Source organism: Pseudophryne corroboree, chromosome 6, assembly GCF_028390025.1.
Source record: "Pseudophryne corroboree isolate aPseCor3 chromosome 6, aPseCor3.hap2, whole genome shotgun sequence".
NCBI lineage: Eukaryota > Metazoa > Chordata > Amphibia > Anura > Myobatrachidae > Pseudophryne > Pseudophryne corroboree.
In genome coordinates, this window is record NC_086449.1 from 590479226 (window position 1) to 590501595 (window position 22370).

At 49.6% G+C, this 22370-nt stretch overlaps 1 protein-coding gene across 3 annotated transcripts in view; it reads left to right on the forward strand.

The window, feature by feature from the left end:
- Positions 1-22370, forward strand: part of LOC134933046 (uncharacterized WD repeat-containing protein alr2800-like) — a 182106-nt gene that overhangs the window by 91748 nt on the left and 67988 nt on the right. For all 3 annotated transcript variants that reach the window (XM_063927991.1, XM_063927990.1, XM_063927992.1), the window contains exon 3: positions 17714-17892. In XM_063927991.1, the coding sequence (XP_063784061.1) occupies positions 17714-17892 (179 nt within the window). The remainder of the gene's footprint in view (positions 1-17713; positions 17893-22370) is intronic.

Sequence of the window (22370 nt, forward strand, 5' to 3'; positions counted from 1 at the left end):
TTATTAAAGTAAGACAAAGGGGGCGTGGCCACGGCGGCAAGCGGGTAGGCAGGAGGATTAAGGAGCTCCCTGGACAAAATATCCTGCAAACATCCTGGGCTCTATTTCAAGCTCCCTCCTAGCTCTAATCCCGACTATAAGCTCTGGGGAAGCGGCGGGCACCACCGGAAGACCCCTGCAGGAGTTCCCAGCTCGCGCCAGTCGCCGCCCGCATCTCGGGCCTAGGCCGCTGTTGAATCCCCGGCCTCGATTTCCGGAGCTCCGCCGGGCCGTCGCGGGCGCGCGCGCGGCGCGGACCCGCGGTGACGACTGCATCCCACAGCGCCTGAGGTGTGCGGCGCCCCCCCTCCTGCACCCCTGGATACCTTACCGGGACACTCATATTCCTCTGGTGCCTGAGGTCAGTGAAGCTGCTTGAGGAGGGGAGAGTCTGTGGGCCCGGCGGCCATCTTAGCTGCAGCTTCCAGTGCACTTCCTCCCTGTATGAAGCTGTGTCTATGAGGGGAGTGCAGGGCTGAGGGAACTGAGGAGGACCATATTGCCGTATCTATCTATCTATCTATCTATCTATCTATCTATCTATCTATCACTGCCAGTCTATATTATACTATATATTTCTCTAACGTCCTAGTGGATGCTGGGGACTCCGAAAGGACCATGGGGAATAGCGGCTCCGCAGGAGACTGGGCACAAAAGTAAAAAGCTTTAGGACTACCTGGTGTGCACTGGCTCCTCCCCCTATGACCCTCCTCCAAGCCTCAGTTAGATTTTTGTGCCCGAACGAGACGGGTGCAGGCTAAGGGGCTCTCCTGAGCTGCTTAGTGTAAAAGTTTAAAGTAGGTTTTTTATTTTCAATGAGACCTGCTGGCAACAGGCTCACTGCACCGAGGGACTAAGGGGAGAAGAAGCGAACTCACCTGCGTGCAGAGTGGATTGGGCTTCTTAGGCTACTGGACATTAGCTCCAGAGGGACGATCACAGGCCCAGCCATGGATGGGTCCCGGAGCCGCGCCGCCGTCCCCCTTACAGAGCCAGAAGAGTGAAGAGGTCCGGAAAATCGGCGGCAGAAGACGTCCTGTCTTCAATAAGGTAGCGCACAGCACCGCAGCTGTGCGCCATTGCTCTCAGCACACTTCACACTCCGGTCACTGAGGGTGCAGGGCGCTGGGGGGGGCGCCCTGAGACGCAATAAAAAACCTTTGTTTGGCAAAAAAAAAAAATACATCACATATAGCTCCTGGGCTATATGGATGCATTTAACCCCTGCCATTTTTCCATTAAAAAGCGGGAGAAAGGCCGTCGATGAGGGGGCGGAGCCTATCTCCTCAGCACACTGGCGCCATTTTTTCCTCACAGCTCCGTTGGAGGAAGGCTCCCTGACTCTCCCCTGCAGTCCTGCACTACAGAAACAGGGAAAAACAAGAGAGGGGGGGCACTAAATTGGCATAGTAATATATACAGCAGCTATATTAGGGAAAAACACTTATATAAGGTTATCCCTATATATATATAGCGCTCTGGTGTGTGCTGGCAAACTCTCCCTCTGTCTCCCCAAAGGGCTAGTGGGGTCCTGTCCTCTATCAGAGCATTCCCTGTGTGTGTGCTGTGTGTCGGTACGCTGTGTCGACATGTATGAGGAGGAAAATGATGTGGAGGCGGAGCAATTGCCTGTGTTAGTGATGTCACCCCCTAGGGAGTCGACACCTGACTGGATGGTCTTATGGAAAGAATTACGTGATAGTGTCGGCACTTTACAAAAGACTGTTGACGACATGAGACAGCCGGCAAATCAGTTGATACCTGTACAGGCGTCTCAAACACCGTCAGGGGCTATAAAACGCCCGTTACCTCAGGTCGATACAGACACTGACACGGACACTGACTCCAGTGTCGACGGTGAGGAAACAAACGTATTTTCCAGTAGGGCCACACGTTACATGATCACGGCAATGAAGGAGGTTTTGAACATTTCTGATACTACAAATACCACAAAGAAGGGTATTATGTGGGGTGTGAAAAAACTACCCGTAGTTTTTCCTGAATTAAATGAGGTGTGTGATGAAGCGTGGGTTTCCCCCGATAAAAAACTGCTAATTTCTAAAAAATTATTGGCATTATACCCTTTCCCGTCAGAGGTTAGGGCGCGTTGGGAAACACCCCCTAGAGTAGATAAGGCGCTCACACGCTTATCAAAACAAGTGGCGTTACCGTCTCCAGATACGGCCGCCCTCAAGGAACCAGCTGATAGGAAGCTGGAAAATATCCTAAAAAGTATATACACACATACTGGTATTATACTGCGACCAGCAATCGCCTCAGCCTGGATGTGCAGTGCTGGGGTGGCTTGGTCGGATTCCCTGACTGAAAATATTGATACCCTGGACAGGGACAATATATTATTGACTATAGAGCATTTAAAGGATGCATTTCTATATATGCGTGATGCACAGAGGGATATTTGCACTCTGGCATCAAGAGTAAGTGCGATGTCCATTTCTGCCAGAAGAGGGTTATGGACGCGACAGTGGTCAGGTGATGCGGATTCCAAACGGCATATGGAACAGGGAGGCGGTATTGGAAGCCATTCACAAGCTGTATTCCCAGCAAGTGATAATCAAGGTACCCCTCCTTCACCAGGGAAAGGGGTATTATTCCACGCTGTTTGTGGTACCGAAGCCGGACGGCTCGGTGAGACCCATTTTAAATCTGAAATCCTTGAACACTTACATAAAAAGGTTCAAGTTCAAGATGGAGTCACTCAGAGCAGTGATAGCGAAGCTGGAAGAAGGGGACTATATGGTGTCTCTGGACATCAAGGATGCTTACCTCCATGTCCCAATTTGCCCTTCTCACCAAGGGTACCTCAGGTTTGTGGTACAGAACTGTCACTATCAGTTTCAGACGCTGCCGTTTGGATTGTCCACGGCACCCCGGGTCTTTACCAAGGTAATGGCCGAAATGATGATTCTTCTTCGAAGAAAAGGCGTCTTAATTATCCCTTACTTGGACGATCTCCTGATAAGGGCAAGGTCCAGGGAACAGTTAGAGGTCGGAGTAGCACTATCTCAAGTAGTACTACGACAGCACGGATGGATTCTAAATATTCCAAAATCGCAGCTGATTCCGACGACACGTCTGCTGTTCCTAGTAATGATTCTGGACACAGTACAGAAAAAGGTGTTTCTCCCGGAAGAGAAAGCCAGGGAGTTATCCGACCTAGTCAGGAACCTCCTAAGACCAGGCCAAGTGTCAGTACATCAATGCACAAGGGTCCTGGGAAAGATGGTGGCTTCTTACGAAGCGATTCCATTCGGCAGATTCCACGCAAGAACTTTTCAGTGGGATCTGCTGGACAAATGGTCCGGATCGCATCTTCAAATGCATCAGCGGATAACCCTGTCTCCAAGGACAAGGGTGTCTCTCCTGTGGTGGTTACAGAGTGCTCATCTCCTAGAGGGCCGCAGATTCGGCATTCAGGATTGGGTCCTGGTGACCACGGATGCCAGCCTGAGAGGCTGGGGAGCAGTCACACAGGGAAGAAATTTCCAGGGCTTGTGGTCAAGCATGGAAACGTCACTTCACATAAATATCCTGGAACTAAGGGCCATTTACAATGCCCTAAGTCAGGCGAGACCTCTGCTTCAGGGTCAGCCGGTGTTGATCCAGTCGGACAACATCACGGCAGTCGCCCACGTAAACAGACAGGGCGGCACAAGAAGCAGGAGGGCAATGACGGAAGTGGCAAGGATTCTTCGCTGGGCGAAAAATCATGTGATAGCACTGTCAGCAGTGTTCATTCCGGGAGTGGACAACTGGGAAGCAGACTTCCTCAGCAGGCACGATCTTCACCCGGGGGAGTGGGGACTTCACCCAGAAGTCTTCCACATGATTGTGAACCGTTGGGAAAAACCAAAGGTGGACATGATGGCGTCCCGCCTCAACAAAAAACTGGACAGGTATTGCGCCAGGTCAAGGGACCCTCAGGCAATAGCTGTGGACGCTCTGGTAACACCGTGGGTGTACCAGTCAGTGTATGTGTTCCCTCCTCTTCCTCTCATACCAAAAGTACTGAGAATCATAAGAAGGAGAGGAGTAAAGACTATACTCGTGGCTCCGGATTGGCCAAGAAGGACTTGGTACCCGGAAATTCAAGAGATGCTCACGGAAGACCCGTGGCCTCTACCTCTAAGAAAGGACCTGCTCCAGCAGGGACCCTGTCTGTTCCAAGACTTACCGCGGCTGCGTTTGACGGCATGGCGGTTGAACGCCGGATCCTGAAGGAAAAAGGCATTCCGGATGAAGTCATCCCTACCCTGATCAAAGCCAGGAAGGATGTGACCGTACAACATTATCACCGTATTTGGGGAAAATATGTTGCGTGGTGCGAGGCCAGGAAGGCCCCTACAGAGGAATTTCAACTGGGTCGATTCCTGCATTTCCTGCAAACAGGACTGTCTATGGGCCTCAAATTAGGGTCCATTAAGGTTCAAATTTCGGCCCTGTCAATATTCTTCCAAAAAGAACTAGCTTCTGTTCCTGAAGTTCAGACGTTTGTCAAGGGAGTACTGCATATACAGCCTCCTTTTGTGCCTCCAGTGGCACCTTGGGATCTCAATGTAGTGTTGGGATTCCTAAAATCACATTGGTTTGAACCACTCACCACTGTGGACTTAAAATATCTCACATGGAAAGTGGTAATGCTGTTAGCCCTGGCTTCAGCCAGGCGTGTTTCAGAATTGGCGGCTTTATCCTATAAAAGCCCTTACCTAATTTTCCATACGGACAGGGCAGAATTGAGGACTCGTCCTCAATTTCTCCCTAAGGTGGTTTTAGCTTTTCACTTAAACCAGCCTACTGTGGTGCCTGCGGCTACTAGGGACTTGGAGGATTCCAAGTTGCTGGACGTAGTCAGGGCCCTGAAAATATATGTTTCCAGGACGGCTGGAGTCAGAAAATCTGACTCGCTGTTTATCCTGTATGCACCCAACAAGCTGGGTGCTCCTGCTTCTAAGCAGACGATTGCTCGTTGGATTTGTAGTACAATTCAGCTTGCACATTCTGTGGCAGGCCTGCCACAGCCAAAATCTGTAAAAGCCCATTCCACACGGAAAGTGGGCTCATCTTGGGCGGCTGCCCGAGGGGTCTCGGCTTTACAACTTTGCCGAGCAGCTACTTGGTCAGGGGCAAACACGTTTGCTAAATTCTACAAATTTGATACCCTGGCTGAGGAGGACCTGGAGTTCTCTCATTCGGTGCTGCAGAGTCATCCGCACTCTCCCGCCCGTTTGGGAGCTTTGGTATAATCCCCATGGTCCTTTCGGAGTCCCCAGCATCCACTAGGACGTTAGAGAAAATAAGAATTTACTTACCGATAATTCTATTTCTCATAGTCCGTAGTGGATGCTGGGCGCCCATCCCAAGTGCGGATTGTCTGCATTACTTGTACATAGTTATTGTTACAAAAATCGGGTTATTGTTGTTGTGAGCCATCTTTTCAGAGGCTCCTTCTGTTATCATGCTGTTAACTGGGTTCAGATCACAAGTTGTACGGTGTGATTGGTGTGGCTGGTATGAGTCTTACCCGGGATTCAAAATCCTTCCTTATTGTGTACGCTCGTCCGGGCACAGTATCCTAACTGAGGCTTGGAGGAGGGTCATAGGGGGAGGAGCCAGTGCACACCAGGTAGTCCTAAAGCTTTTTACTTTTGTGCCCAGTCTCCTGCGGAGCCGCTATTCCCCATGGTCCTTTCGGAGTCCCCAGCATCCACTACGGACTATGAGAAATAGAATTATCGGTAAGTAAATTCTTATTTTTGCAGGGACTCTCTGGTCCCCCTTCCTCTTTCTGTATTACTGCTGGATGTCCTAGGCCCTGGAGTGCTGTCGATATTGCATTTATCATCCACTGCTGTACTTTCTGACACTGAATATCGGGACTTTGAGCGCAGCTTGGGCCTTGATACTATGGTGAGGGGCGGCCAGAGTCCGGCCGCGGCTAAATTGGAGAAGTGTGCCCGCCAGCCTGCTGCCCAGCCGACGCAGTCATCTCCTAAGCCCTCCCCTCTTACCAGACCGACTCCCCCGGCCGGAGCTGACTCGGGTGCAACCATGCAGCCATCTGCTCCTTCCATTCAACAGGTCCTGGAGGCCATAGCGGCCAGCGAACAACGCCTGTCAGACAAAATGGAGAAGGTGCAGTGTGATTTATCATTGCTGCGCCAGGACGTCCAGCGAGTCCGGGAGAGAGTGGGCGAAACCGAGACGCGGGTCTCTAATCTGGAGGACCTCAGCGGCCCTCTGCAGCGGTCTGTATCTGCGGTTACACAGCAAGTCTCGACGCTGCAAACTAAACTCCTGGATATGGAGGGTCGACTTCGCAGAAATAATGTGAGATTCGTGGCCCTAGCTGAAAGGGAGGAAGGGGCACATCCCGAGGAATTCCTGGAGACCTGGCTGAAAGAGGCGTATGGCCCTGAATCCTTTACATCCCAGTTCGCAGTGGAGCGGGCTCACCGGGTACCTTTCAGGCCTTTGTCCCCAGGCGCACCGCCACGAACATTTATTGCCAAGTTTTTGCACTATAAAGATCGGGACTCTGTCTTGCGCCTGGGTCGTGCGAAGGGCCCCCTGCTTCGGAACGGTGTCCGAGTGTCAGCGTTTCCGGATTTTGCAGAGGACGTCCAAAAAGACCGGGCTCAGTTTATGCCCATCAAGCGACGTCTTCGCGACCTGAATCTCCCCTATTCGATGCTGTTCCCCTCTAGGCTGCGTGTGGTGGCGGATGGGGAAACCAAGTTCTTCAGCTCTCCGAGGGAGGCGGCGGCCTGGCTGGACAGATATGCTCCAGGTGTCCGCCAGCTGGCTCCGGACTGACACACAGATTTCTTCCTACATGGGCCCGCAGTCTGCAAGTATAAGTCCGGGGAGCTTCCTCGTGTTTTAGTGGTTCTGGACTTTGCTGTATAGTGTTATAAGCGCATAAGTTTTTCTCTAACGTCCTAGTGGATGCTGGGGACTCCGAAAGGACCATGGGGAATAGCGGCTCCGCAGGAGACTGGGCACAAAAGTAAAAAGCTTTAGGACTACCTGGTGTGCACTGGCTCCTCCCCCTATGACCCTCCTCCAAGCCTCAGTTAGATTTTTGTGCCCGAACGAGACGGGTGCAGGCTAAGGGCTCTTAAGTTTAAAGTAGGTTTTTTATTTTCAGTGAGACCTGCTGGCAACAGGCTCACTGCACCGAGGGACTAAGGGGAGAAGAAGCGAACTCACCTGCGTGCAGAGTGGATTGGGCTTCTTAGGCTACTGGACATTAGCTCCAGAGGGACGATCACAGGCCCAGCCATGGATGGGTCCCAGAGCCGCGCCGCCGGCCCCCTTACAGAGCCAGAAGACTGAAGAGGTCCGGAAAATCGGCGGCAGAAGACGTCCTGTCTTCTATAAGGTAGCGCACAGCACCGCAGCTGTGCGCCATTGCTCTCAGCACACTTCACACTCCGGTCACTGAGGGTGCAGGGCGCTGGGGGGGGCGCCCTGAGACGCAATAAAAACACCTTTTTTGGCAAAAAATATATCACATATAGCTCCTGGGCTATATGGATGCATTTAACCCCTGCCAATTTTTCCATAAAAAAGCGGGAGAAAGGCCGCCGAGAAGGGGGCGGAGCCTATCTCCTCAGCACACTGGCGCCATTTTTTCCTCACAGCTCCGTTGGAGGAAGGCTCCCTGACTCTCCCCTGCAGTCCTGCACTACAGAAACAGGGTAAAACAAGAGAGGGGGGGCACTAAATTGGCATATAAATATATACAGCAGCTATATTAGGGAAAAACACTTATATAAGGTTATCCCTGTATATATATAGCGCTCTGGTGTGTGCTGGCAAACTCTCCCTCTGTCTCCCCAAAGGGCTAGTGGGGTTCCTGTCCTCTATCAGAGCATTCCCTGTGTGTGTGCTGTGTGTCGGTACGTTGTGTCGACATGTATGAGGAGGAAAATGGTGTGGAGGCGGAGCAATTGCCTGTGTTAGTGATGTCACCCCCTAGGGAGTCGACACCTGACTGGATGGTCTTATGGAAAGAATTACGTGATAGTGTCAGCACTTTACAAAAGACTGTTGACGACATGAGACAGCCGGCAAATCAGTTAATACCTGTACAGGCGTCTCAAACACCGTCAGGGGCTCTAAAGCGCCCGTTACCTCAGGTCGATACAGACACAGACACGGACACTGACTCCAGTGTCGACGGTGAGGAAACAAACGTATTTTCCAGTAGGGCCACACGTTACATGATCACGGCAATGAAGGAGGTTTTGAACATTTCTGATACTACAAGTACCACAAAAAAGGGTATTATGTGGGGTGTGAAAAAACTACCCGTAGTTTTTCCCGAATCAGATGAATTAAATGAGGTGTGTGATGAAGCGTGGGTTTCCCCCGATAAAAAACTGCTAATTTCTAAAAAATTATTGGCATTATACCCTTTCCCGCCAGAGGTTAGGGCACGTTGGAAAACACCCCCTAGGGTAGATAAGGCGCTCACACGCTTATCAAAACAAGTGGCGTTACCGTCTCCTGATACGGCCGCCCATAAGGAACCAGCTGATAGGAAGCTGGAAAATATCCTAAAAAGTATATACACACATACTGGTATTATACTGCGACCAGCAATCGCCTCAGCCTGGATGTGCAGTGCTGGGGTGGCTTGGTCGGATTCCCTGACTGAAAATATTGATACCCTGGACAGGGACAATATATTATTGACTATAGAGCATTTAAAGGATGCATTTCTATATATGCGAGATGCACAGAGGGATATTTGCACTCTGGCATCAAGAGTAAGTGCGATGTCCATTTCTGCCAGAAGAGGATTATGGACGCGACAGTGGTCAGGGGATGCGGATTCCAAACGGCATATGGAAGTATTGCCATATAAAGGGGAGGAGTTATTTGGGGTCGGTCTATCGGACCTGGTGGCCACGGCAACGGCTGGGAAATCCACCTTTTTACCCAAAGTCACCTCGCAGCAGAAAAAGATACCGTCTTTTCAGGCTCAGTCCTTTCGTCCCCATAAGGGCAAGCGGGCAAAAGGCCACTCATATCTGCCCCGGGGCAGAGGAAGGGGAAAAAGACTGCAGCAGACAGCCTCTTCCCACGAACAGAAGCCCTCCCCCGCTTCTGCCAAGTCCTCAGCATGACGCTGGGGCCTTACAAGCGGACTCAGGCACGGTGGGGGCCCGTCTCAAGAATTTCAGCGCGCAGTGGGCTCACTCGCAAGTGGACCCCTGGATCCTGCAGGTAGTATCTCAGGGGTACAAATTGGAATTCGAGACGTCTCCCCCTCGCCGGTTCCTGAAGTCTGCTTTACCAACGTCGCCCCCCGACAGGGAGGCGGTATTGGAAGCCATTCACAAGCTGTATTCCCAGCAAGTGATAATCAAGGTACCCCTCCTACAACAGGGAAAGGGGTATTATTCCACGCTGTTTGTGGTACCGAAGCCGGACGGCTCGGTGAGACCCATTTTAAATCTGAAATCCTTGAACACTTACATAAAAAGGTTCAAGTTCAAGATGGAGTCACTCAGAGCAGTGATAGCGAACCTGGAAGAAGGGGACTATATGGTGTCTCTGGACATCAAGGATGCTTACCTCCATGTCCCAATTTGCCCTTCTCACCAAGGGTACCTCACGTTTGTGGTACAGAACTGTCACTATCAGTTTCAGACGCTGCCGTTTGGATTGTCCACGGCACCCCGGGTCTTTACCAAGGTAATGGCCGAAATGATGATTCTTCTTCGAAGAAAAGGCGTCTTAATTATCCCTTACTTGGACGATCTCCTGATAAGGGCAAGGTCCAGAGAACAGTTAGAGGTCGGAGTAGCACTATCTCAAGTAGTACTACGACAGCACGGATGGATTCTAAATATTCCAAAATCGCAGCTGATTCCGACGACACGTCTGCTGTTCCTAGGAATGATTCTGGACACAGTACAGAAAAAGGTGTTTCTCCCGGAAGAGAAAGCCAGGGAGTTATCCGACCTAGTCAGGAACCTCCTAAGACCAGGCCAAGTGTCAGTACATCAATGCACAAGGGTCCTGGGAAAGATGGTGGCTTCTTACGAAGCGATTCCATTCGGCAGATTCCACGCAAGAACTTTTCAGTGGGATCTGCTGGACAAATGGTCCGGATCGCATCTTCAAATGCATCAGCGGATAACCCTGTCCCCAAGGACAAGGGTGTCTCTCCTGTGGTGGTTACAGAGTGCTCATCTCCTAGAGGGCCGCAGATTCGGCATTCAGGATTGGGTCCTGGTGACTACGGATGCCAGCCTGAGAGGCTGGGGAGCAGTCACACAGGGAAGAAATTTCCAGGGCTTGTGGTCAAGCATGGAAACGTCACTTCACATAAATATCCTGGAACTAAGGGCCATTTACAATGCCCTAAGTCAGGCAAGGCCTCTGCTTCAGGGTCAGCCGGTGTTGATCCAGTCGGACAACATCACGGCAGTCGCCCATGTAAACAGACAGGGCGGCACAAGAAGCAGGAGGGCAATGACGGAAGTGGCAAGGATTCTTCGCTGGGCGGAAAATCATGTGATAGCACTGTCAGCAGTGTTCATTCCGGGAGTGGACAACTGAGAAGCAGACTTCCTCAGCAGACACGATCTTCACCCGGGGGAGTGGGGACTTCACCCAGAAGTCTTCCACATGATTGTGAACCGTTGGGAAAAACCAAAGGTGGACATGATGGCGTCCCGCCTCAACAAAAAACTGGACAGATATTGCGCCAGGTCAAGGGACCCTCAGGCAATAGCTGTGGACGCTCTGGTAACACCGTGGGTGTACCAGTCAGTGTATGTGTTCCCTCCTCTGCCTCTCATACCCAAGGTACTGAGAATCATAAGAAGGAGAGGAGTAAAGACTATACTCGTGGCTCCGGATTGGCCAAGAAGGACTTAGTACCCGGAAATTCAAGAGATGATCACGGAAGACCCGTGGCCTCTACCTCTAAGAAAGGACCTGCTCCAGCAGGGACCATGTCTGTTCCAAGACTTACCGCGGCTGCGTTTGACGGCATGGCGGTTGAACGCCGGATCCTGAAGGAAAAAAGCATTCCGGATGAAGTCATCCCTACCCTGATCAAAGCCAGGAAGGATGTAACCGTACAACATTATCACCGTATTTGGCGTAAATATGTTGCGTGGTGCGAGGCCAGGAAGGCCCCTACAGAGGAATTTCAACTGGGTCGATTCCTGCATTTCCTGCAAACAGGACTGTCTATGGGCCTAAAATTAGGGTCCATTAAGGTTCAAATTTCGGCCCTGTCAATATTCTTCCAAAAAGAACTAGCTTCAGTTCCTGAAGTTCAGACGTTTGTCAAGGGAGTACTGCATATACAGCCTCCTTTTGTGCCTCCAGTGGCACCTTGGGATCTCAATGTAGTTTTGGGATTCCTAAAATCACATTGGTTTGAACCACTCACCACTGTGGACTTAAAATATCTCACATGGAAAGTGGTAATGCTGTTAGCTCTGGCTTCAGCCAGGCGTGTCTCAAAATTGGCGGCTTTATCCTATAAAAGCCCTTACCTAATTTTTCATACGGACAGGGCAGAATTGAGGACTCGTCCTCAATTTCTCCCTAAGGTGGTTTCAGCATTTCACTTAAACCAGCCTATTGTGATGCCTGCGGCTACTAGGGACTTGGAGGATTCCAAGTTGCTGGACGTAGTCAGGGCCCTGAAAATATATGTTTCCAGGACGGCTGGAGTCAGAAAATCTGACTCGCTGTTTATCCTGTATGCACCCAACAAGCTGGGTGCTCCTGCTTCTAAGCAGACGATTGCTCGTTGGATTTGTAGTACAATTCAGCTTGCATATTCTGTGGCAGGCCTGCCACAGCCAAAATCTGTAAAAGCCCATTCCACACGGAAAGTGGGCTCATCTTGGGCGGCTGCCCGAGGGGTCTCGGCTTTACAACTTTGCCGAGCAGCTACTTGGTCAGGGGCAAACACGTTTGCTAAATTCTACAAATTTGATACCCTGGCTGAGGAGGACCTGGAGTTCTCTCATTCGGTGCTGCAGAGTCATCCGCACTCTCCCGCCCGTTTGGGAGCTTTGGTATAATCCCCATGGTCCTTTCGGAGTCCCCAGCATCCACTAGGACGAAGGAGAAAATAAGAATTTACTTACCGATAATTCTATTTCTCATAGTCCGTAGTGGATGCTGGGCGCCCATCCCAAGTGCGGATTGTCTGCATTACTTGTACATAGTTATTGTTACAAAAATCGGGTTATTGTTGTTGTGAGCCATCTTTTCAGAGGCTCCTTCTGTTATCATGCTGTTAACTGGGTTCAGATCACAAGTTGTACGGTGTGATTGGTGTGGCTGGTATGAGTCTTACCCGGGATTCAAAATCCTTCCTTATTGTGTACGCTCGTCCGGGCACAGTATCCTAACTGAGGCTTGGAGGAGGGTCATAGGGGGAGGAGCCAGTGCACACCAGGTAGTCCTAAAGCTTTTTACTTTTGTGCCCAGTCTCCTGCGGAGCCGCTATTCCCCATGGTCCTTTCGGAGTCCCCAGCATCCACTACGGACTATGAGAAATAGAATTATCGGTAAGTAAATTCTTATTTTATTTTTTTGGATCTGTATGCCGCGCATAGTACTGCCATAGGCTTTCGGATCTCCAGGTTTAGAGTTCTGTTAGGGAAATGTGTATGCCACAGGTCGGGGAGGTATACGGGGAGGGGGGATGTTATGGGGCTGCTGCTTGTTTCTCTGTATTTTTTTTGTTTCCTTTTTTCGTTTTTTGGTTTCTATATATTTACTTGCCAAATTGTGAAGTGATGTTGTGTTATTTAAAGGGGTCTGGCTCGGGGCCGGGGGCCTGCGGACGATATGGTTTCAGGGGTTGAGCGCTGTACGTTGTAGATGCCCGGATAGCGTTGATAATGGGACTTCTCCTTCACTTTGTAGGAGATATGAGTGAGGTGTCCCGGATGGTACACTGGTTGTCATGTCTGCCTTAAAAATTTTGGCATGGAATGTCCGGGGCATTAATGATAAAGTAAAGCGATCCCTCGTATTTAAAATGATTAGGAAGTATGGCCCGGACATTATTTGCTTGAGTGAAACTCATTTAGAGGGCAATAGACTGTTGTCGCTCCGCAGGCCTTGGGTGGGTTGGGCATATCATTCCTCTCACTCCTCCTCTTCCCGAGGGGTGTCGGTTATGATAAAGAGGTCTGTACAGTTTGAGTTGATCACGGTAAATACGGACCCATATGGTAGGTTTGTGTTCCTAGAATGTAAATTGAACTCCCGCAATTTCTTCCTATTGTCTGTGTATATTCCTCCCCCGTTCTCGTATGATGTCCTACAGAAGGCCGCCTCATTTATTGCTTCTTCCCCTCATACTCCTGTCATTTGTCTGGGGGACTTTAATAATGTGTCGAATGTCTCTTTGGACAGATGGAGGTCTCCTAGGGATTCAGGGGCGGGGGGCGGCCCGTCTACGTCTAATTCTAAGTTTGCAGATTTTCTACATAGTATGCAATGGGTGGATGTCTGGAGGGTTCGGTACCCTACGCTTAGGCAATACTCCTGCTTCTCCAGTACGTATGGCTCCTTTTCCAGAATCGACCTGGCCCTGGTCTCGCCTGAGCTCTTACCTAGTATAACAGATGTCCATTATGAGGCACGGGGGGTGTCTGATCATTCGCCCCTGCTGCTGTCTCTGGATGTGGAATGCCGGAGAGGACAGTCATATTGGAGGTTGCATCCGGCCTGGTTGGCCCAGCTGGGTGACTGCCCGGATTTAGCGTCCAAGTGGGAGGGGTTTTATGCGGATAATGTGGGCTCGGCCCCAGCACCGGTTGTATGGGATACATTCAAAGCGTATTTACGCGGTACACTGATCGGCAAAATTGCCGCCCACAAGATGGCGTGCAGGGCGACGGAGAGGCAGCTTGAAGTTGAATGCAGGGATCTTGAGACCCGCTATTTGGCTGAGGGCACCTCTGCGCTAAGGGCTCGCTGGCTGGTGGCTCAGGAGGCCTGGTTAGCTCACCTTTCGGATAAAAATGCACGCTCCCTTTTGTTTAGGGCCACTAGTATCCATATGCAGGCGGACAGACCGGGTAGCTTACTGGCCCATTTGGTGCATTATGACCGTCCTGGGACCACGATAGTGCAGATGTCTAGTCCGGACGGCTCCACGGTAGATAACACCCCTGACATTGCGCAGCTGTTCCTCTCATACTATAAAGAGGTCTATGACACTCAGCTGACGTGCTCCATGGAGGACTTAGACATGTATCTGACCGATATACCCCTTCCCAAACTTTCCCTCGAGGCTAGAGACGTTCTGGACGCGCCCTTGACTTTGGAGGAGGTGACGGCGGCGGTGGAGATGTCTCCCAATGGCAAGTCCCCGGGAAGCGACGGTATTCCCACTGAGCTGTACAAACAGTACATACAGTTCTTTGGCCCTAAGCTGCATGAAATGTATGCTGATATATTTACCACTAATCAACTTCCTCCCTCAATGTCCGAGGCCGTTATTATAGTACTCCCAAAGCCCGGTAAGGATCCCAGACTCTTGGAGTCCTACAGGCCGATCTCACTTATCCCTACCGATGCCAAGATCCTGGCGAAAATTCTTGCGGTCCGACTCAACTTAGTTATTAAATCTATAATATATCCGGATCAATCCGGCTTCATGCTGGGGAAATCCACGTCCATTAATTTGCGCAGGCTGTACACTATTTTGCAGGCTCCTCATGACTTCCCCTCGGATGCAGTTGTGGTTTCATTGGATGCGGCTAAGGCATTCGACAGCGTCGAATGGTCCTACCTGTGGGGAGTCATGGATTGTATGGGCTTCAGCCCTAATTTTATACGATGGGTCAAACTGCTATATCAAAGTCCGCGCGCCAGGATCTTGGTCAACGGCTACATTTCTTCCTCCTTTTCTTTGTCACGGGGCACCAGACAAGGTTGCCCCCTTTCTCCAGCCTTGTTTGCCATAGCCATCGAGCCTCTGGCTTGTTTGGTTAGGTCGCACCCGGGCATTGGGGGAGTTGATACGGGCCCCTGCACTGACAAAATAGCCCTTTATGCGGATGACCTGTTGTTATTCCTCCACGATTATGTTGTGGATATGCCTATCGTGTTGCAGGACATAGAGAAATTTGGTGATTTTTCTGGTCTCCGCATAAACTGGTCCAAATCATCTATAATGCCCATTATGGGCTCTCCTCCCCAGGTCCCGAGGCTCTCCCTGCCGCTATGCTGGACAGGCCAGTTTAAGTACCTTGGAATCCAGGTTACTAACGACCCCTCGGACTTTATACCCTTGAATCTTGACCCACTTGTACAGCTAATTGTACGCCAGTCAAGAACCTGGTGTAAACTCCCGCTAACAATGACGGGTAGGGTTAGCCTCATTAAGATGGTAGTTTTGCCCAAACTATTGTATGTTCTCTCGCAATCCCCTGTGTACATCTTTCCGGCCTTTTTTAAGAAATTAAATAGTATATTAACGTCTTTGATCTGGGCCAATAAAAGGCCTAGAATAAAATGAAATACACTCACCAGACAAAAAGTTGATGGAGGCTTGGCCTTGCCTCACTTCCAACTATATTACTATGCGGCCCAGTTGACACATATAGGTATTTGGCTCCGAGGAGGGGAGGATGCTGGTTTATACTGGGCGTTTCTTAGGTGTTATTATCCGGATCTCTCCCCGGCACAGGTTCTGGTGGGAGGGAGCGCTTCCAGATTTTCGCCTCCTATTGTTTTTCAGGCCATGAAAATCTGGATAGCTATGAAGGGTCTGCTCAGGTATGATAGTATGGACCCGGACACTCCCCTTTGGCACTCTACATCGCTCCATGAACTGGGGTCTCTGGAGGGTGGGGCGGTATGGGCCCCGTATTCCATCATTTCTATATCCCAACTGTATAGCGCTGGAGCAATGAAATCGTTTCAGCAACTAAGGGAGGAGTTTGGTCTCCCGAACTCTTAATTTTATAGATTTCTGCAGCTCAGGCACGCCTTGCAATCGCAGTTCCGGGATTCCCCCCCGGTGCTCCTCCCCTTTCCCATAAAAACCTTTTTGCAGTCACTGGGTCGAGTTAAGGTGATCTCCTTCACTTACTCGTACCTTCTTACAATAATTCATGCAGACCCGCTCTCGAATTTTCGGGCGCGCTGGGAGCACGACTTGGGCCCCATAGATGTGGAAGATTGGGAGGTTGTGCTGGGGAACTCGAGCCAGGTCACCAAATCACTACGGTTCCAACAGATACAACTCTTTATTCTGCATAGAACATATATGACACCAAATAGACTAACCAGATTTGGGGCTGGGGGAGTTGGCAGTTGTCCCAAATGCGGGGCTGCTGGAGGATCCTTCTGGCACCTTGTGTGGGAATGTCCATCCTTACAGGCGTTTTGGGCGGGGGTCGGGTCGATTCTGGAACATACGGGGATAGTGAGAGATATGCTGACCCCGAGATTTTGTATTTTGGGGGTGGGCGGACCGGACTCTGGGCGGGAGGGCATATATGCCCGTAGTATGTGCGCCCTTGCCAAGGTGTGCATTGCGCGGACATGGATGGCTCCGCATTCTCCTACTGTATCCACATTTAAAGCTTTGGTGAATGACACCCTACTGAAGGACCGCTATATATATATATGAAAAATAATGCTCTTACCAAATACGAGAAAATATGGTCCCCTTGGATCAGCTCATCATACTCATCCCTTGCCCTTCAGATTTAGGGTGTATTGGCCCTACCGGTAGTGTGCTCTCTGGGCCTCGTGGTACCGAGCCGGACTCCTCTCCCCTTATTCTATTTATATTGTCATTGTACCTCACCTCATACAATTATGTATCTCTAGGCTTGAAGGTTTTGTGTTGTTTATTTTTTTTTTTTTTTTTTTCTCTCTTTCTCTCAGGGGGGTTGTGGGCTATATCTGGCCTGCTAGTTGGGATGTTTCTTAAAATATTTCGGGGAGAAAATTGAAAATGTTAAGTATGCGGATTGTGATCTGATTACGGACTTCAGAAAATCTGTATGATGTGGGTTGAAAGTATTTGGAACTGTATCTTCCTGGAATGTCTATTATTATGTATCTATATTGATGGGGGAGGTATTTGACCCAGTGTATTGTATAATGCCAATTGTGTTTCCCAGCATACACTGCTATGTCTGTATCGTTAACTATTTTGTTGAATAAAAATACTCGAAAAAAAAAAAAAAGTAAGACAAAGGATAAGCACATGAGGGAAGAGGACCCTGCTCGTGAGAGCTTACAATCTAAAGATAATTAAAGTAAGAATTTACACAAGGTCAAATTGCATTTGGAATTTATTGCATAGGCATTACATTTTTCATGTATATTGTGCTGAGTGAGGAGAAATTAAATATCACAGCAAATAGATGCAAGTAAGAAATCTAGTATTGCAGGCAGAAAAGTTAGTACCAATAATTGCAAAATGCATATAGAAATATTTTGCAACAAGCATTTAAGCTTAGACACGCCTATATGTGATGCTAGATACGCCCTTTGGGTGGAGCATAACATGCCCCACCAAAGGCATGCCATGCTTTGGGCGCCGCATTCTACTATGCTGACAACTTTCATACTGCATTTACCTCAATAGTACAACTAGGCTGAAATTAACATTCTTGATTCTGATTTATAGATGGTGTAATAAAATGGTGGGACCTGGACACTGGGCATCTGTCTCAGTCAGCAGCTGAACACTCAGGAATGGTCACTAATCTTTTGTACTGGTCAGAGACAAAGCTAGTTTTCTCATCTTCAAATGATGGTACTCTTATCGCTTGGACTTCAGGAGCTGTGGTATTTGATAAGATTAAGGTAAATAAGAATGGGGGTAATTCCGAGTTGATCGCTCACTAGCTACTTTTCGCAGCCGTGCAAACGCATAGTCGCCGCCCACTGGGGAGTGTATTTTCGCTTTGCAAGTGTGCGAACGAGTGTGCAGCTGAGTGGGACGAAAAAGTTTTTTGCAGTTTCTGAGTAGCTCTGGACTTACTCAGCCCTTGCGATCACTTCAGCCTTTTTGGTTCCGGAATTGACGTCAGACACCCGCCCTACAAACGCTTGGACACGCCTGCCTTTTTTCCAAACACTCCCTGAAAACGGTCAGTTGCCACCCACAAACCTTCCTGTCAATCTCCTTGCGATCGGCTGTGCGAATGGATTCTTCATTAAATCCATCACCCAGCAACGATCCGCTTTGTACCCCTACGACGCGCCTGCACATTGTTTTGCATGCGTAGTAGTAACCTGTTCGCTGCGCTGCGAAAAACGGCAGTTAGCGATCAACTCGGAATGACCCCCAATATTTCTCCTCTATAAACCCCAAATCCAGTTTTCAAACTCAACAGTTTTACCAACATGCCCAATGCTATAATCCAGGCATTCCCAATCTCGGTCCTCAAGGCACACTAACAGTCCAGGTTTTAGTGATAGCTATGCTTGAGCACAGGTGACTTAGTTAGTACCTCAGTTATTTTGGTTTAACCATCTGTGTTGAAGCCAAGATAACACTAAAACCTGCACTGTTAGTGTGCCTTGTGGAGCGAGGTTATGAATGCCTGCTGTACACTATGGGGCAGATTTAACAATGAGTGATATTCTTGTTATCACTCGTTACGAATGTTAAATGGTGCACCAGCCAATCAGCACCTGTCATATGTTTGAAAAACGTAAGTTAGGAGCTGATTGGTTGGCGCACCATTTATCATTCATAACTATAATAAGAATGTCAGAAGTTGTTAAATCTGCCCCTATATATATTTCATACCACAGTTGATAAATAACTGTATTGTGTCATTCGAATACAGATACTGAAACAAGTAACAGCTTTCACGTGTCATATTCCTTTATATATTGGCCCTCATTCCGAGTTGTTCGCTCGCTAGCTGCTTTTAGCAGCATTGCACATGCTAAGCCGCCGCCCTCTGGGAGTGTATCTTAGCTTTGCAGAATAGCGAACGAAAGATTAGCAAAATTGCGAATAGAAATTTCTTAGCAGTTTCTGAGTAGCTCGAGACCTACTCTGCCACTGCGATCAGTTCAGTCAGTTTCGTTCCTGGTTTGACGTCACAAACACACCCAGCGTTCGCCCAGACACTCCCCCATTTCTCCAGCCACTCCCGCGTTTTTCCCAGAAATGGCAGCGTTTTTTCACACACACCCATAAAACGGCCAGTTTCCGCCCAGAAACACCCACTTCCTGTCAATCACACTCCGATCACCAGAACGAAGAAAAATCCTCGTAATGCCGTGAGTAAAATACCTAACTTTTGTGTAAAATAACTAAGCGCATGCGCTCTGCGAACCTTGCGCATGCGCAGTAAGCGACTAATCGCAATATAGAGAAAATCGGCAACGAGCGAACAACTCGGAATGAGGGCTATTATCTGTTAACCAACTGTCTTTGGTAGATTATCAAACTTACTATGTATACTATTCATTTATCTTGCAATCCTGAGGACACTACCTATGGGTAAGAAGGTAATCTTTCCACAAAAGGACACAGGGCCTAATTCAGACCTGATCACAGCAGCAAATTTATTAGCTAATGGGCAAAACCATGAGCCTAATTCAGACCTGTTCGCTCGCTAGGTTTTTTTTGCAGTCCTGCGTTCGCATAGTCGCTGCCTCTAGGGGAGTGTATTTTTGCTTTGCAAGTGTGCTATCGCATGTGTAGCAGAGCTGTACAAACAGATCTAGTGCAGTCTCTGAGTAGCCCAGGACTTACTCAGCCGCTGCGAACATTTCAGCCTGTCCGGGACCGGAAATTGACGTCAAGAACCCTCCCTGCAAACGAATGGACACGCCTGCATTTTTCCAACCACTCCCAACAACGGACAGTTGACATCTACAAATGCCCTCTTCCTGTCAATCTCCTTGCAAACGCCTGTGCGAATGGATTCTTCGCACAAACCCGTCGGTGAGCGGCAATCCACTTTTCTCTTATGTCCTAGAGGATGCTGGGGACTCCGTAAGGACCATGGGGTATAGACGGGCTCCGCAGGAGACATGGGCACCTATAAAGAACTTTTAGTATGGGTGTGCACTGGCTCCTCCCTCTATGCCCCTCCTCCAGACCTCAGTTAGATCCTGTGCCCAGAGGAGAAGGGTGCACTGCAGAGAGCTCTCCTGAGTTTTCTGTGGAAAAAAGAATTTTGTTAGGTTTTTTATTTTCAGGGAGCACTGCTGGCAACAGGCTCCCTGCATCGTGGGACTGAGGGGAGAGAAGCAGACCTACTTAAATGATAGGCTCTGCTTCTTAGGCTACTGGACACCATTAGCTCCAGAGGGAGTCGCAACACAGGTCTCACCCTGGGGTTCGTCCCGGAGCTGCGCCGCCGTCCTCCTCACAGAGCCGAAAGATAGAAGCCGGGTGAGTATGAGAAGCAAGAAGACGTCAAAGGCGGCAGAAGACTTCAGATCTTCATGAGGTAAAGCGCGCAGTGGTAAGCTGCGCGCCACTGCTCCCACACACAGACACACAGAAAGCACTGATGGGTGCAGGGCACAGGGGGGGCGCCCTGGGCAGCAATAAACCTCGTTTTTGGGCAAAAAAGGTCACATTAGGCTGCGGAGGCAGCAAATAGATGATCCCCCGCCATTTTATTAAAATTGAAGAGGGACCGAAGCCCGCCGCTGGAGGGGGCGGAGCTTGATCCCTCAGCACTAACCAGCGCCATTTTCTCCACAGAGGCTGCAGAGAACGCTGGCTCCCCGGACTCTCCCCTGCTGAACACTTCAGAGGGCTGAAAAAGAGGAGGGGGGCTCATTGGAACGCAGTGAGTGGGAAGATTGGCATTATATAATAATATAAAAGCGCTGTCTGGATTTTCCAGTGTCAGTTTGGCGCTGGGTGTGTGCTGGCATACTCTCTCTCTGTCTCTCCTAAGGGCCTGGTTGTGGATTTGTCCCCTTATAGGTATATCCCTGTGTGTGTGGCGTGTCGGTACGTGCGTGTCGGCATGTCTGAAGCGGAAGGCTTCTCCAAGGAGGAGGTGGAGCAGATGAGTGGTGTGTCCCCGTCGGTAGTGCCGACTCAGGAATGGATGGACATGTGGCATATGTTGAATGCAAGTGTGGCATCTTTACATAAGAGGCTAGATAAAGCTGAATCCAGGGAGGCATCAGGGGGTCAGTCCTCGGATTGGACCGACTCACAGGGCCCGTCGGGGTCTCAAAAGCGTCCCTTGTCACAAATTGTGGACACAGATACTGACACAGACTCTGATTCCAGTGTCGACTATGATGAAGCTAGATTGCACCCTATGGTGACAAAGAGTATTCAGTGTATGATTATTGCAATAAGAGATGTGTTGCATATTGCTGATGAACCCTCTGTTCCAGACACGAGGGTACACATGTTTAAGGGAAAGAAACAGATAATAAACTTTCCCCCATCTCATGAACTTAACGAGTTATTTGAAAAAGCTTGGGAGAATCCAGATAAGAGGCTGCAGATTCCCAAAAGAATTAATATGGCATACCCTTTCCCTACACAGGACAGGGTACGTTGGGAATCCTCTCCCACTGTGGACAAGGCTTTAACACGCCTGTCCAAGAAAGTGGCGCTGCCGTCTCCAGACACAGCGGCCCTCAAGGACCCTGCGGACCGCAGGCAGGAGACTACATTAAAGTCTATTTATTCACATACTGGTGCTTTGCTCAGACCGACAATTGCGTAGGCATGGGTATGTAGCGCAGTTGCAGCTTGGACAGATACCCTGTCGGCTGACCTTGATACCCTAGATAGGGATGCTATTTTGTTAACTCTAGCCCATATTAAAGACGCAGTCTTGTATATGAGAGACGCTCAAAGGGACATTGGGTTGCTGGGTTCCAGCGCCAATGCCATGGCTATTTCAGCGAGACGATCCTTATGGACCCGCCAATGGACGGGTGATGCGGATTCGAAAAAGCATATGGAGGTTTTACCCTATAAGGGTGACGTGTTGTTTGGGGATGGGCTCGCGGACCTGGTTTCCACAGCTACCGCGGGTAAATCTACCTTTTTACCTTTTATTCCCCAACAGCAAAAGAAAACTCCACAATATCACATGCAGTCCTTTCGGTCGCAGAAGTCCAGAAGAGGTCGGGGATCCTCCTTCCTTGCCAGAGGTAAGGCTAGAGGAAAGAGAACACCTGCTTCGGCTGGTGCCCAGGAACAGAAGTCCTCCCCGGCTTCTACAAAATCCACTGCATGACGCTGGGGCTCCCCTGCGGGAGTCTGCACCAGTGGGGGCACGCCTTCGACTCTTCAGCCAGGTCTGAGTCAGGTCAGACGTGAATCCGTGGGC